General features: G+C 34.5%; 3 protein-coding genes across 3 annotated transcripts; 2 read left to right on the top strand and 1 right to left on the bottom strand.

Moving 5' to 3' along the window:
• Positions 1–3669: 3669 nt before the first annotated feature.
• On the top strand, positions 3670–5241 carry LOC113059487 (ubiquitin-like protein ATG12). Its single transcript, XM_026228013.1, is given in 5 exon segments — positions 3670–3679; positions 3780–3916; positions 4654–4716; positions 5093–5119; positions 5121–5241. Coding segments are annotated over 5 exon segments (273 nt in total). The 3' UTR covers positions 5157–5241.
• A 1701-nt stretch (positions 5242–6942) lies between these two features.
• Positions 6943–11975, top strand: LOC113059627 (germ cell-specific gene 1-like protein). The gene is made up of 6 exons (XM_026228169.1): positions 6943–7520; positions 8494–8682; positions 9766–9813; positions 9958–10110; positions 10221–10332; positions 10860–11975. The coding sequence occupies exons 1-6, from the start codon at positions 7325–7327 to the stop codon at positions 11230–11232; spliced, it is 1071 nt and encodes a 356-aa protein (XP_026083954.1). The 5' UTR covers positions 6943–7324; the 3' UTR covers positions 11233–11975.
• Positions 11976–12720: 745 nt separating this feature from the next.
• On the bottom strand, positions 12721–16778 carry LOC113059917 (visinin-like). Its single transcript, XM_026228603.1, has 3 exons — positions 16171–16778; positions 13603–13714; positions 12721–13345 (listed from the first exon to the last, which is right to left on the bottom strand). Exons 1-3 carry the CDS (start codon positions 16549–16551, stop codon positions 13260–13262), a joined length of 579 nt encoding a protein of 192 aa, XP_026084388.1. The 5' UTR covers positions 16552–16778; the 3' UTR covers positions 12721–13259.
• Positions 16779–17723: the final 945 nt, after the last annotated feature.

The following is a 17723-nucleotide window of genomic DNA, read 5'->3' as shown; positions in this document are numbered from 1 at the left end:
ATATCAAATCCTTCTCTCACATCTTTAATAATATAGTTGAGAATCATCTTTGTTACAGAGATTGGTTAAAAATAGCCTGAAACCTAAAAACTCTCTGGTGAATGAAAAAAATAATGTATTGTTTTTTTCCTATACATGCCCTTTTGTGTCTATTTATTTTTTTAATAACTTAGTCCTGGTGTCCTCTACAAAGCACATAGAATAAAATATGAATAAGCTATCTTAAAAAAAAAAAACTGTACATTTGTTTCTTTTGCTTCAACCAATGCAAAGAAGAAAAAATTCACAAAACTTTTTTTATGGTTCTAAGGAGGATATAGGGCTTAATATGACTATTTGTACATTGTGTGTTTAGTTTATTGCCATGGATGTAACAGTGACATACGTTTTCGGAATCCTGTCTGTCAACATTTCAAAAGCTTGTTTAAGCAGAAACCTGTTCTAAAGCTCTGTTTTGTGCTTTGTTTTTCTAAATCCTTTTGCATATCTACGTATATCGCTTTCACCATCAATATTATAATAGATGTTCAAAGGCCAAGCTGAATAAGCCAAAGATTTCAAGTTAAAAGTTGACCCTGTAAATCACAACCATTGAAATAATGTTCAGAAAAAAATACAAAAAAAATTAGTTAAGGGTGTTTACATGAAATAGTTTGTTGAACCTTTAGATTAAATAAAAAAGAAAATCAAAAAACTTTTAAAATAACACAAAATATCAAGTTTATATATAAACCTAAGTTGCTTTCATTTAGTAAATGTTCATCTTGAAATATCGATAGTGCAAAAATAATTTCCCATGAAAAAGACATCCTGAAGGAGAATATTTTTTTAATTATATTAAAGTATGACACTTACTGAAATATGAACTATCGATCAGAGGCCAGAAAGCATTAGATAATTGTGGACAGTATAATATATATTTTTGATTTAGAGGACTTAAAAATTCATGTATCAAATATGTCAGTCTTTATAGAGCTGAAATTAAATACAGAGTAAAGGCTGAATCTGACAGTCTTTCTCCTTTGGTGGCCAAGACTTCCTGCCTGGGAAGAGAATTCAAGGATGCTGCAGCTGAGCCAGGAATCACATTACATCACTTCCTTTTTCAAAGCTTGGCTTACATCACAATAAAACACACTGGGGTTACTAATACATTGTTGAATGGCTGGAGGTGTTGCCAGTGTATGAGATCACAGATAATACCCAGCATTAAGGAGTGGTTTACATCAATCCATTTACAAGAACAAAACACTAAATCAGTCTATTTTTATCTTTACAAAATAATCTGAACAGTATTTAAACATGGCTATATATTTGCTCCCCTATAAACTCTCCAGACTGGGAAAGGAATTCTTGGCTTTAATGTTAGAGGGGTTCGAATAGATAAGGGATAAAACATTGTGGAGCCAAGAAACATAGTAAACAGTATACTTCATGTATACTTACATATAAAATGCACTAAAGGCAACACAGCAGATACATATCCACTGAACACTTGTCATACCAACACACAACAACATTTCCAGAACAAGGTTTGAGCTTATGTAACCATTCTGATGAAAACATTGCCACCCAGTGGTGTATCCTTAAAATATTTTGGTCCTGAATTAAAACGAATTTAATTGACTAAACTGAGTAAAACCTATATGAAAATGAATAATAAATGAATCTATAATCGATATCTCTTTTTTCTTCTTCTTATAGGAGCCTGTTAACAAAATAGAACTTAATCAGAGACTTTTAATTTGAAAATCAAGATAATTTAGTACACTAAATTGAGGTAAAAATACTGTAGACTATATAAATAAAAAAATAATGATAAATGAATCCACAATATGTCATTTAGTCTATTTTATTATTGTAGGCTGTTAAAAAATAGAACGCGATCACCGATTTTTAATAAAAAATAAAAAATAAAAAATAAAAATTCAGATTCACTGGGGGCTCTAAGACGTATTCAGTCAGGACAATCAAATTGCAGACAATATATTATCATAGAAATCATGCAACTGCCCATGACAAGGTTCTTTCGAATCTCAGCACATTTTGGAATAGATGGAAACTGAATGGCAGATAAACATGCTAAGAGATCATTGAATAAAAATAATGTAGAAACTGATGTAAAAATCAGAAAAGCAGAAGCAAAGACAACTAAGAAAGCTGTAATTAAATATTGGCAACATAAATGGGATAATGAGACTTTAAAAGAAGAGAAGAGGTAATAACAGCAAGATTAAGATTAGGACATTCATCTTTGAATTTGAAACAGTTGAGCATATTTTATTACATTGTAGAGCACATAGTAAAGAGAGACAGATGCTGAAAAAAGAAATTACAATCAGAAGGAGCAAATAATATGACATAAGAACTAATATTAGGTAATAGAAAATTCAGACAAATGATAATTATCTAATAGACACGGGAATCTTCATAAGAATATAAGGGTTAACTGTATTTAAGTATAAATATATATATATATATATATATATATATATATATATATATATATATATATATATATATATATATATATATATATATATATATATATATATATATATATATATATATATTTTCTCTTTGTCACTCCACACTCCAGTTCAATTGGTGGCGGTAATGCACCAAGGGTTGGCTTGCTCACTGCCAATAAGCGCTACAAGAAGCAGAAGCAGAAGAAGAAGCGGCAGCTCATTGGCCTGTTCTGTCTGTCTTCTGCTGATGAGGATGTCTGATAACGCAGAATCTCCCACAGATGATCAGAAAGATGATCCCTCGATACAACACACTGCCACTGAACACACTGAATCGTCGGTTGTAGGGAAAAAAGAGTACGGTTTTAGAATTATATAACGTTATCAGAGAAAGGGTAATACATTAATTTCTAAACGCTGACAGTAGAAATAATTAGAAAACTGGTTTTAAAGATGAACTTAAGTCCTACTTAATTGGGTCAGAAACATTATTAACTAATTGCAGTTATTAAAAATGTAGGCCATAATACATTTTAACTTAATTGTACTAAATAACATGCTATTTAGTGACTAAAACATTTCGTTCACACTTAAGGAAAAGTAACTGTGATAAAGTGTATTATTTCCTCTGACTATGATGTGGGGTATTGCAGCTTCTCTTATAAATTATATTAGATTTTATTACTTATTACCTTATTAACATAACAGATCTGTTTATTAAAATGTTTATGAAATTTCAGATATAGTCACATTCTAGAAAACTGCAGTTCTTAACTTAGTTCTGTGCACAAAGGAGTTTGCAACATGGCTTGTAATGAAAATAATATATATATATATATATATATATATATATATATATATATATATATATATATATATATATATATATATATATATATATATATATATATAGGCAAAGATGGATTTTTTCCCTCATTTATTTTACAAAATTGCACTGTAACTGAATATTTTGATATATTTTTTACTAATTATATCTGTAATGAATTTCAACTTCTTAAAGGGATAGTTCAGTCAAAAATGAAATTTCTGTCATCATTGTCACCCTCATGTCATTCCAGAGTTTCTATCTTCTGCTGATCTCAAAAGAAGATGTTTTGAAGAATGTGGGTTAGGGGACGTGGGGACGGTAGCCAGTGACTTCCTTAGTATGGAAGAAAAAAACTTGTGCAGGTTTGGAATGAGGGTGAGTAATTAAATGATAACAGAATGAACTATCCCTTTAATAAATATTGTCTACAGATTTTCCAAATATGTTGAACATTATTCTTTTCTCATTATGTGTTTCAGTTGATGTGCTGTTGAAGGCAGTCAGTGATGCGCCCATCATGAAGACCAAAAAAAGGTCCGTGGAAAGAGGGAGGACAGTACAGTCACTCGCTCAGTTTATCTCACTCTTTCTCAAACTGGATCCAAGTGAACAACTGGTATGTTATTATAAAATTAAAGTGTGATGTAAGAGTGGTGTGTTTTGTGTTCTATCAGCATTCAGCGTAACACACATATCTATGTAAAATGCAACAACATACTTCTTCTGATCTGTGCTTATTAAAATATATTAACCAAAAGGTGATCATTCTACATTTATTCTGTTTTAAATGGTTCTTGCTGACAAATGGATAAAACTATGTGGCTTAGAAGGATGATGGGAAAGATAGGTAAAGATTTAAAAATACAATGAAATAGATTTTGAGAGTCTTTTAATGTCATCCAATGATTCTTGTTCCAAATATATCTTACAAGATTTTTTGGCGTGAACTATTGTTATACTGAATGATATTTTAATGGGTGTCTTCCATAAATCATGGTAAAAAAAAATCTATGATTACTTAATAAAAATAAAATGAAACCGGTAACAGGACACATTCTAATTTATGGAAAAAAAAAAACATTTTCGTCATTCACCCATATATTTAAAATAACAGCTGCATAAAATATAATTTTTTCAATAATTATAATATAAATATAATACATTTATATACATACATTTAATGTATGTAATGTTTAAAAAAATATATATGTGTATTTGTGAACCCAGTCAAAATAATATCACTCATGAAATCAAACAGAAAAGAATTCTGAGAGATAAACTTTCGTTGTTGTTTGTTCTTATTACTCTTCTTTATGGAATTCTTTTTTCTTCATCTTTCTGCTCTTCCATCAGTTCATTTATGTCAGTCAGTCATTTTCTCCATCACCACATCAAGAAGTGGGTGTGTTTTTCGAGGTTTGTTTATTTTATTTGGTCTCTGCCTTCTGGCTTTGTATGAAAATTGCAGGTCGACTGAAATCATTTCAGACTGATATTTCCACAATAGTGCAGCCACTGACAAATGCTGCTTAGCAAGTATTCCTCTTACAGTGTTTAAAGATCTACCAGCTCATATTTTGACTATTTAAGAAACTCAAAGCTTTGATAAGTTCTAACAATCCTCTTTACAAGGGGCTATTTCTTTACTAACTTTACTAGTATGATTTATTATGGGTAGGGTGTAATATGTAATGCCATAATAATACAATTTCAGTTTCCTTCATTTCTCTGAAGAAACAGTATGTTTTGCCGATTAGCTCAGTAAACCTTGTTGTTCTGCTCTGTTGTACAGTGTTTTGGAAGTGATGGTAAACTATGTAGTTCTCCGTTACTGCAAGTCCCAGGCCTGGGGATGATCGTGCTACTTTTTTTTCTGTCCCCCTTTCTCCCGTTTCATTTATACACCTACAATATCAAAAACATCACTCCCACATCATGATTGTTTTTACAATGTAATGATTGTCCGTATGTTATTTTTTGTAAATAATAAAATGTAAATAATATTGTATCTCATGGGACTTTTTTAAAGTGAAGATTGAAAGAATCGGTGGAAATCATAAGAACCCCAAATACCTTTAGCAACATACTTTGATGAATGTTTTTTTTTTTATATATATTTAAGCTCATGTTGAAGTGATTTACAGGAACAAGGATAATATGTGATTCTCAGAAGTACAGAAGTAATTACTTTTCACAGGAGTGGTGGTTAATGTCCCAGGACAGAACAGGTCACATGTTAGGGGTGGCAGAGACATACAGGGGTGTGAAGAATAGGTGGGACAGAGAGAGCAATGCCAAAGAAGACAGGATAGAAAGATGGAGATGGCGCTAACAGATGGACTGAAGAGGGATTATGGATGCTCTTGGTAGAGTGTGACACCAATTTACAAGGAAAGGCAGGAAAAGGAGGAGATTTGGGCAGGACTGTACCAAAAAAGGGAAAAAACAGAAATAATCACAAAAGGATAAGGAGAGAAACTGCATGCTGAATCAAAGAGACGAGGACCTTCTGTGTTTAACAACTGCACAGAAGGTGGAAAAAGATCAAAATGAATGGATCGAATAGGGAGAAATGATTACGATGGACATGATGTAAGAAGATAAATGTGCACAGGTAAAAATAAGCTTTTTTCTTTTAATGCAGAATAATTATTGATTATCTTGTAAAACCACTCAATTTCATTCTCAGTTCTGCATGTATTATAATGTAACATGTAAAAGGTATTGCTTTCAGATCATCGTGCAATTTAATGGAGAAACCTTTTAAACCTTTTGGCATTTCTCGTAAAAAAAAAAAAAAAAAAGATTGATTCAAGCATGTGTTCTGATTAGCGGACATTTTGCCTTTCATATTGCTTAAAAAAACATTAAAATAATTATAAAATTTTGCCTCTATTCCAATAAACTTAAAAAGATATTTCCTGTTGATTTAACCATTGAAAATCATTTTTGTTAATGTAACCTACAGTAATGTAGTCAGGTTTATATATATATATATATATATATATATATATATATATATATATAAATAATTGAATGTTCCATATTTTATGTAAATGATAAATATATGAGTATCCTTAAAAGAGTTCCCTTAAACACACATACACACACACACCTACAAAGCCCAAACAGATTAAAACAGATTATTAGAGGATTACAAATAAAGTTAGACTTAATGCAGGAGCTTAACTAATAATTTCATCACGTAACTTCAAACGTAATCCTTCGAATTCCCCTCTTTCCTTTTCTCATTTTTAATCCCATTCAGGGCTGTAGGCTTCTGGATGATGCGTTAGGGCAAATAATTAATAGTTCCACATCATTTATTCAGAATTAAGTAAACACGTTTTTATCTCAGTTCTGCTTATAAATTACTCATGAATAACAATATCCAAGATATTAATAATTTTAACAAAATAAGAGGGATTATTAAAATGGCATGTTATTTTATTTATATATTTTTATTTTAATACTGTCCTGAATAAGCATTATGACATAGTTGTTTATCCTGAGCAGTTTGGAAAAGTTGTTTTTCTAGCGTCTTCAACATATCTGAACTTGTTCTAACAGTGACTGTGTGCTTTTGAGGTGCAAAACTTTTATGATATGTAAATGTGGTTGTAAACTATTTGAATTGGATAATTGGGGCTAAGCTTATTTTATATTCTGCGAAACTTAAATATTTAATGTAGCTTTTGAAGGGAAGTACCAAATATGTACTAAATACTAAATATACAGTGCTAAAAATGCATTCTTTAAACAAAACAAGAAAAATGTACACATTTGTCATCACCTGTGACATATGTTGTTTTTTCCTCTCTTACTAAGGTTTTTCCCTGATCTGACCCTCTCCTTTAATCAATCCACATCTTCATTTATCCTACCATCTGTCACAGGGATCTCTTACTCATTTCTGCTTTATATAATTTTCTCAATTTCATTCTCATTCCCAAAGATTTCTTGTGTTTGGTTACTGATCCCTGTTTGCCCTTTATAAAACCAGCTCTGCCTTCCCTTTGGTAGCATGTTGGACCACATGTCCAGGCGTTCTCGCTCCCTGATCTCTCTTTTCCTGACCTCCCTTGCCCTCGCTCTATCTGTGCTGGCTTTCTGTACGTCTTACTGGTGTGAAGGAACGCACAAGGTGGTCAAACCTCTCTGCCTTTCACCTGTCAAGATGAAGAACTGCGGACAGAACAACAGTGAACCTTACACTACAGGTACGATATAGTCTTCTGGTTTGATATTACCTGGGATAAATCACAATCATGATGATATTCAGCCCAACATCACGATTGCAAGCATGGCACTAAAGGAATAGTTCACCCAAAAAATGAGAATTTGCTGAAAATGTGAGATTTCCAAGATGTAGATGAGGATTTTTCCTCATCAGGACAGGTCTGGAGAAATTTAGCATTACTGTACGTGACTAGCTCCTCAATGGATCCAGTGCAGTGAATGGGTACCGTCAGAATGAAAAGCCAAACAGCTGATAAAACAAGTAATCCGCACGACTCCAGGGAAGCAAAAAGCTATGTTTGTAATAAACAAGTATATTTATGCCACTGTTACCTTAAAACCATAATATTGCTTTCTCTAGTGAAAAAGTTCGCTTATCTGAATCACGAGAGAAATATGCACAAGATCAAGCACTTTTTATGAGTAAAAACAGTTCTAAAGAAATACTGCAAGGTGTGTGCTTTTTCGCTTGAGGAACTGTTAGAATAGATTATTGGCTCTCATTCTGACGGCACCCATTCACTATAGAGGCTCCATTGGTGAGTAAGTGATATAATACCAAATTTCAACAAATCTGTTATAATAAAGAAACTAACTCATCTACATCCTGGATGACGTCAGTGGGAGTAAATATTCAGGAAACAAGAAAATTATGCCATTTGCTTTGGCTAAGGACCTGCAAATGGAAATTTCAAACGTAATGAAAGCATCAGATTCACCTTTGCACGTCTCTGAGCAGAAGTGGTGGTGTTTCTTTTATGTATTTATCAGTCAGTGTTTTGAATATATTGGTTGAGTGAATGGCTCATTCATAAAGTCACCTACTGGCGTAATAATGTAGCCTGCAGAATAACGAGTCAATGAAAAATCCCCTCTACTAATGCTCACATAGTACTTATGCTACAAATGATACAAACAGCACTCATTCAGATTACTGTCCTCTTTTCTCATCAGAAAGCCCCACCTCGGATCCTCAGAACATGTTACCAACATTATTACCAAAGCGAAGAGAGGAACTGGCCAGGATTCGACAAAGACAATTGGCCAATGCAGTGCACTACATTTGGGAGACAGGAGAAGACAAGTATACCTTCAGATATTTCCACACAGGATTTTGGGAGTCCTGTGAAAAGCATGCTGATGGTAAGAACATGTCTCATTAAGACACAACAAACCAGTATAGTTCACCAAAGAAATTCTGTCACCCTACCCTCATGTCACTTCCAACCTATTATGTACTTTTAATTTATAAAAAGGAGATGTTAGGCTGGACTTTCATGCTGGTTATTCACTTTTAATGAAACTGAAAGTTGTCCATTTTCATTCCCCCAAATTATTTGTCAAATTTGGTGAATTGGTCACACTAAACCAGTGATTCTCAACTCTGTCCCTCAAGATCCACTTTCCTGCAGTGTCCAACCATCATCAAACTTACCTGCCTATAACTTTATAGTAATCCTGAGGAGCCTGATTAGCTTGTTCAGGTGGATTTGTTTAGAGCTGAAGCAAAACTCTGAGTTAAAACATAAACAATAGCATTTGTGAATACTGAATATTGAACTAATATCTCATGATAGTAAATGACACAGATTTTTACAATCATTTTGGCACTCATTTTAGAACATTGATGTCATTTTCCAAAACTCAGTCTAGACACAAAACATCATCACTTGAAACACAAGTGATTTTCCAATGTTCAAAACATTGCTTTGTGGCTGCATATTTTAAAAGAAACCTTACACATGCAGAATCATTGGTTCAAAAAACTGATTTAAATATCATAGGAAGATTAATTTATATCACTGTGCATGGGGACCATAGAAAAAGCGTCTCAAACAGAATGATGATGAAGTATTACATCCATTGACAATGTAGTCCTGTTGGTTCATGGACCACAGTAATTGACACTGGATCTCATTATCATGAAATGTTCCTGATCATCACATGAAATCTTGTTTGTCAGTTTCCATAAAGCTATGCATTAAAGGGATAGTTCACCCAAAATGAAAATTCTGTCATCATTTACTCACCCTCCACTTGAAAATATGCATTTTGATTACTGGTTGTGAGTTTTTTTTTTTTTTTTTTTTTTTTTTTAATGACATCCAATTTCTGATATTAGAACCACATTTTATAATTTTTTTTTTATTTTTTAAATAATTGTATCAGCAAGGTTGTCTGACATTGGATTCCATTGGTATTCTTGTTCATTCTGCCACATTACAGGAGAACGATGTCGTCGGTTCTTGGATCTCACTCCTGGAGAGACTCATGGTGAGAGTGCAGTGTGCATGCGTGAAATGATATAACCAGTGATGTGTGTAGGTGTATCTGTGCCTGCAAAGCTTTCTGATTTCGTACAGTATGTGCTCATATATAAGTGAACTGTGTGCATGTGCTCCTCTCTGAATGCTGCAGGGGTTCTGTGGTTGTCAATGATTGCTGAGTTCATGTACATCAGTTTGTTGGGCATGGGCTTTCTACTCATGTGGGTGGAAGTGTTGTGCGCTCATAAAGAAATGCATGCGCTCAAAATCAACGCTTTCGCAGCCATATGCACAGTGCTCTCAGGTAAGCTAGTGGTCCTTGGTTCTCTCTTGTGGCACATTTTGGTATTGCAGTCATTGGTAATTATTGTTAATGTCTAATATTTTGATTTCCCCCTACTTTATTTCTTTCAGGACTTTTAGGGATGGTGGCTCATATGATGTACACTACTGTATTTCAGCTAACTGTGATTGTAGGGCCCAAAGACTGGAGACCTCAGACGTGGGACTACGGCTGGTCATTTGCGTGAGTTCACTTATATTATATTATATTATATAGAATTGTAAAGATTTTTATATGTAAATGCCTTTGTCTTAGATCCTGTCAATACATACTACATATATACTACAAACATAAAACTATATTTGCAAACATTATGTATAAAAAATAACCCACAATTACTAATCAGGATGTGATATAGTAAGTCGTGAAAGCATAAAACAATATTGTGTGAGGAGGAACAGACTTAAATTTAAAATCTATTATTCACTGAAAATCTTCCCCCTCTCCATAGCTTCCAAATTTCATTTAAGTTTGCAAATATAGAATGTTGAAGATATATGTATATATTCAATATATATATTCAAAAATGAACGAGATGTTGTCTGGGCTTCGGCATCCCTGTGAAATGCCAGTTTGAATGTATCAAAATATTAGCAAAACAAAAAACGTATCAGAATTGAGAAATAGTTCACTGATTGTTGACACAGTTCTAATATAATTTTCCTCTTTCTTTTGCATGGTTCTTTCCCTCACTTTTCCTCGACTCCAAGGCTTGCATGGGTGTCTTTCAGCTGCTGCATGTGTGCTGCAGTTATGACCCTTAATTCTTACACCAAAACAGTCATTGAGCAGCGTCACCGCCAGAGGCTTCGATTAGAGGAGGCCCGTGCTACAAGCCACGCTCCGTCCTATGAGGAGGTGGTCCCAGGTGGTGGGCTGTACTCTGTCAGCCGCCTATTACAGTGCCCAAATGGGATGATAGACTCTATGTGGGCATCCGATGGGAGCATGGGACTGGTGCAAGAAAGCGATGTGCCCACCCTGGTACTGTTTGGAGGATGCGGACAAGATTCATGTGAGGACTGCGAGAGAGAGATGGATGAGATGAAGGAGGCCATGAATGGAATAGATTCTCCTTGTTAATCGAAGATGATGTGAGTTGAAGGGCTAGTTCACCCATAAAATAAAATTTTGTCATTATATTAGTCCTCATCATGCCTTTCCAAGCCTATATTACTTTCTTTCGTCTGTGAAAACTTGAAGAATGTTAGTAATCAAACAGATTTGGTTACCACTGATGCCCAGTGGATGGAGAAAAAAAACATCTTATTATCGTAAAACATCTTATTTTATGTCACAAGTCACACAGGTTTGGTTTGACCTGTAAATGATGACAGAATTTTCATTTTGGGTGAAATATCCATATTTACTGTAGCTTTTATAACAATGGCCTTGCTTGTTTTGTTTGCCTGAATAACTGACTGATGAGCAAAAACTGTCTATGCAAAATGTCTAGATGATTTTTTTCAGATATGTCTGTGGCTGAAATTCAGTCAGTTTGAGATACTGTATGTAGACACACAGTAGGTGTGAGAAAAGAGTCCCCCTCTGTGTGTGAGTGGATTTCCAAGTGTGAGGATTTAGGAAAATGTCATTTATATGTTGAAAGGTATAAGCCTTTTGAGTGGATTATACTGATCACAAAGCCTGTATTATTTTCATGTTATAATCTAACCAAAAAGTTACATCTCATGTTCTCTGTATTTTTTTTCTTGCTTTATTTGATTTAGAATTTATACCCAAACCATAACAAATCATAAAAAATATATTAATGAAATTAAAATAATGTAAATTCTAAAGAATTGCTAGAAATAAATATCTAATAAATGTGGAATTGTTGAAACCAGGAAGGTGTTTTTAAATAAGTACGACATGCATATACATAAGTGTATTGTATCAAATGATTTATTTAATTGTGTATAGTAGTTGTATATGTAAATAGTAGTTACTATAACACTTATTATAAAATGAGTTCCTTACATTTACTGTTGTCCAATGTGATATTCCCAGTGTCCCTTGTATCTGTGTCTACCGTCTTTAATTCCTATAGTGTTCTTGTCTTTTCATCTATTGTCTATCATTTAAATTATGAAAATTATTCAATATGGCAAAACAAAGTAAACGGTGATATATTACAGAGATTCAAAATGGGGAATGGACAGAGAGAGTCTGCACTAGGAAGTTGGAGATTTTGGAAAGTCTTCTTTGCGATGTTGGACAGGCGATTATGTCAGTAATCCTAACTTGGACTCAGACATTGAGGGAACAAACAGTTAGTAAACTGTAATATCAAGATCTTTCAGAGATCTTAACGAACTCTCTCCAACAATATATTGCAAACCTACTCATATTCCGACTCACATTTACCTGTGTGCATAAAGTATAAATCTGGCCCAACTTTGCCATGCATTGCCACACACAAAGATAATCCAGGATTATGGGTAAATATTGGCACAGACATGTTAAACCTCTGGACAGCTAGCCGAGCGTTAGAGATTAATGTGCTGCCTATTCCAGCAGTTTACTTGAACTCTTCACCAAATCAATTACACACAAAACTCTTAGTAGCATTTACAATGTAAGTTTTATTCTACAGCAGTTGACATCAAAAAACAGATTTGCATAATATAAATGGCAAACATTATTGTTCTATCATCCTGGATAAAACGAAATTATATTTTTTTAGTTTTTCCACACATCCTTGTGGTTTCATTGGCTTTCATCTGTATTTTACTTATTTGACAAGAAAAACATGAATTATCTGGTTCTCACTTTGATTCATTAAGGAAACGTTTGCTTTCAGCTAAAGAGTATCATAATTTCATCTGCCAGAAACTCTTCTTCGGTCGAAATACAGCATTTCACACATTACAGCACGTTATCCTGTTCCCAGATGTGACATATTACTATTAAACTATAACTATAAGTTAATAGGCTTTCAAATATTTACAAAATGATCCATGTCGCACTAATACAAGAAACAGGAGCGATGTGCCTAGATTGTAAAAATTTAAAACAAACAAAGTGGGTAAAAAGAAAAAGGGGGAAAGCACATAGCCAAAGGAAATGATAGGACCGCAAAAGAACGTGCTATTGTTCTCGTTTTACTATTACTTTTTGGGCTCATATTGAATAAGGTGGATCGCGCCATCATTGTCAAGAACGCCTTGAATAAACTCACCCTCAGCCAGTCGCTCTGAAAGAAAAACAGGAAGAGTGTCAACACTCAATGTTACTGGACAAACACACAAAGACCATTCAGTCTTTTAATAGCAGCCCTTTGACATTACCATGGCACCGTTTTTGCTTTATCACAAGGAAATGCAACCATATATTCAAATAACACCCTTAAATCTTTTATCATGTGTCCATGGATGATAGATATTAGATACATATAATATATAAGATAATTTACAGTTTATATGAATTTAAATAAAAAACCCATAATATTACCATTATCTTTCTTATTGAAGAACGACCAGAGTTTGTCCGCTCTCTTCTCAGGAGTGTTCTCATCTGCAGGAAGATTTTCCTGCTCATCTTTGGGGATCAGCTTAAAGATCGCCTGAGGATCAATGAGAGAAAGAAGAAAAGTGGAGGTGAGACGAGAGAGGAAAGACAAATTCTGAGACTAATAATCTGTGTAATAAACATAATAAACATCTCTCTTTCAATGTACATTCTTGAAACGCTGGCCATTATGAAGCATATCACAATGACAACTTGAACTAATTAAATTATATTTTAATATACTTAAATATTAATTATTTTATTTATATTTAAAAGCTGAAAATACATTTCTTGCTATTTGCCATTTCATCTGTTATGTTATTACATGTGAATGTGTGTGTGTGTGTGTGTGTGTGTGGAGGTTCATATGGTTTATGAGGACTCAAGTGTGTATGACATAGACATACTGTATATGGCTAGAATTTTTTCTTTATATATGGCTAGAATTTTTTTTTTTGGAAACCCAGTGTCTGTGTGTGTTGTTTGTAATTATTTTATACTAATAATATAGTGTAGCCACCATTTCTAATTGCTATAGCATTTTCCCCAAACACACCAAAACTAATCACCTCATCTCAATACAGGCAACCTAATGTTTGACCCAAATCCCTGTGAGAGCCACATCCATTAGTTAATTGGAGTGTCTACTATAATGCTTGTCTGGAGGTTATCATCATAGATTAGGACCACTAATGCCAAGGGTCATCTACATAGACTTTAGTTTCTCCTGATCACAGCTGACCTGGATCTGAGTGGTCCAGTGAGCCGGTGAGATGTTTATCTCTAACACACACATAAGAATAACACAGATTAGAAGCAGAGCCAAACCACACACTGCATGGCCTCGGTGCAGCTCAGTCTTTAATGCTCTTTTGCATTCAGTCACTGGCATGATGACAGTGACATTTACACTAATGAACCACCAGCCTGATTATAAGGTCAAAGGTCGATCTGACCTAATGGTGTGTAGCTGTGTTAGGATAACCATTTTGATGCATCCACAAATGCCTTAAACTGGTAAACAATGCAAAGAAAAGTGTCCCCTGATTCTATATTGTCTCATAATCATCTTTTGCTGCTTGATAAAACACATAGAAGAAGCATTTTTGTGTGTGTGTGTGTGTTTGTCTTGTTAGATATATAATGTGCAATTTAAGCCCATGTGCTCCCACTGTTTATTGTGACTTCTGCAACCCACATATCCAGCATTTAGTATCTTAAACTGTAATCCCCCCACCCACCTGTCTCTGTGCTAATGGCTGGCTGCGTTTGAAAGAGCCTCCACGTACGTTTATTGTTCAAGCTAAACCATTTATCGGATGAATTATTCTGGGATTCAACCGATTGCATTAGCCATGCTCCAAGGCAACGGCTCCTTCAGTCAAAGCTCATAAGACATTCGGCTTCTTTCATTTTACCGAGGCCTTGTATTCTGTGTCAGTTCAGTGCTGACTGAACAAAACTCAGAGAGAGAGAGAATAGAGGGAAAACTGAATGTCTGGTTCAGTGGTTAAATGCAGAATATGTGATACCTGATCAATAAAAAAGATTAGAATGTATTAGCATGAGCACTACTGTATATATAAGAAAGATGGGGCAAGTTGTCACAAGGGCTGTACTTCAGTAGCTATAAGGATTTGAGTCGGATGTCAGAAGTATACTACTAACAGTTTGTGAATTTTGTTTCTAAAACATTTGTAACAGCTTTAAACAAGAGAACACAATAAAACCAAACCAAACTGGGAGACATTTAGAAAAGAGTCAACTATATAATTAAGGCAGTGTTCAACCAAAATGTTCAACTGTGATTTTAGGACAAGTCGTCCCCTTGGAATTATAAGGTTCTATCTGCGTTCTGAGTAGTTTTGAGATATTGAGCTTTAAAGTTTTTGTGTTCCATAGACTTCTGTAGATAGAACCTTTTTGTTTTTTCAATAAAAAATCCCAAAATGCACACAACTTAAAATAAAACATCACATAATGTAAATAAATTGTCAGAGAATAAGAATATGTGAATAACTCAATTTTGACAATAAGAATATGTGAATAACTCAATTTTGACAAAAATGTCAGATAGAAAATTATAATTCCAAGGGGACGAAGTATCATAAATATCTAGTTGGGGTAAACTGTCACATTTTCTTGCATGTGCATGTCACATGTGTTTATGTTCTTTCTCTCTTTCTCTTTCTTTCTTTCTTTCTTTCTTTCTTTCTTTCTTTCTTTCTTTTGATGTAAGCTGTTCAGTTAATGGCAGGTTCCATTGTGAGTATTTGTCTTTGTGTGACAACATACGGTGTGACAGTATACCCTGGATATAGGGGCATGTTGTCACAAACATGCATTTAGTAATCTTTTTATCTCTCTCAGAAAAAAAAACGAAAACTGGAAAACTGTCAGCTAGCCCCAGTTCCCCCTACACAAATATATAACTCATTTTTGCTATGATTTTAAAGGGAAGTCACACAACAGTGCCACAGATGAAGACTGGTTCACCAACATTTGACCGACCTGACAGATTTCTGCCACTTCTGACTTGGTGATGTAGCCGTTCTTGTCAACATCAAAGAGTGAAAAGGCCCACTCCAGCTTCCGCTCCGTCTTCCCAGTTGATGTCATATGTAGAGCAATGATGTATTCCTTGAAATCCAGTGTTCCATCATCATTCGTGTCGAAGGAGCGGAAGACATGCTGGGCATACGATGTGGCATCACTGTCTGGGAAAAAGCGTTCGTAGATCCTTTTAAACTCTTCTGGTGTGATACGGCCAGACGGACACTGCTTCTTGAAGTTCTCGTACCACTGTGACAGCTCATTCTCTGAGAATTTGGTACTGAGTTTGAGATCCTCCAGGATCTCCTTGGACATAGCACTGCTTTTGGCATTCCCCATTTTTGGCTGCTGGTGGAGAGCACAGGTTGGGATTCAGGAAGTGTTTTTTGTCAGGTCCTCCTTTCCCAACCAGAGATACACTATATTCTGAAGCTCTTCTTGCTGAGATGTTCCCAGAGAATGTCTCTTTTGTTGGGTGCCTGTAATTAATGTCCCATAAAATCTTGGTGTTTAGTTCTCCTTTTTAGAAATGTAACATTTAGAGATGTAACACCCAAGTGTTAACAGAGGAAGAACAGCATCCGTAGTGACGAAGCTCTCAAATGTAAAGGGAAGAATAACAGCTGATCAATGACGTTGGATGCTGATTGGTGGGTTAGTGAGTGAGGGAGGGGCAGGTGAATTTAGGCTGTTACCTTTGAATGCAGGTTTAAGTCGTTAAAGAGGGATTTGACATGGCTGAGCCTCTGTGCCCCAAATCAACAGCTTGGGACTGCCCCCTTTCATAAATGATTACAGTAATAACCCAGAACACAGAACAGTTTTTAGTCTGGGTGACGTATCAAGCATTATTTTGTTAACTTAAATGTCATTGTGACATTACTGTATATTGTAACTATCGTAAATATTGTTACTGTATTTTAGGTTTTGTTGAAATTGTGAAATGGATCAAGAAAACGTTGCACAAGTCAGTACGGTTTTGCAATGCATAATATTGTTTTTCTTAGCAATGAATTTATATATTGCATGGAGATACATAATAGTGTAATTTCCAGCTATTGTTACAAATAGCATAATTAAAAAATATATCACATTTGTCATATAAAGATGTAATTGTACTGTTTTTTTCACCCAGTTAATTAGTTAATTAACTTTTTAGCTTAACTCCAGAGATCCTTGGGTGCAAATCTTTCTTTGTTGCCCTCATATTATGTTTGGATTACACGGCTGACTGATATCACACCAATTACTATAAGCGATTGAAACTATGCTAATGCTTAAATGAAAAGCGCAGTAATGTCAGTAACAACAAGTCCTTAAGATACAGCCATGTCCTCAACTGCATGACAGTCTTAGTCCTCTTAATGTGACATCAGAGCATTTTGGCACAGACCGCGGCATCCAGATAAACAAACTGACCTTTTGTGATGTTTCAATAGAGGCCTTGAAGTAGAGACATACTTATTTTTCCTTAGGTTGACACATTATTTCTTACTAAAGTTTACACATCA

Source organism: Carassius auratus, chromosome 41 (assembly GCF_003368295.1).
Source record: "Carassius auratus strain Wakin chromosome 41, ASM336829v1, whole genome shotgun sequence".
In the NCBI taxonomy this organism is placed as follows: Eukaryota; Metazoa; Chordata; class Actinopteri; order Cypriniformes; family Cyprinidae; genus Carassius; species Carassius auratus.
The sequence above is the reverse complement of the archived record's forward strand: the minus strand, read 5'-3'. Positions and strand labels throughout refer to the sequence as shown.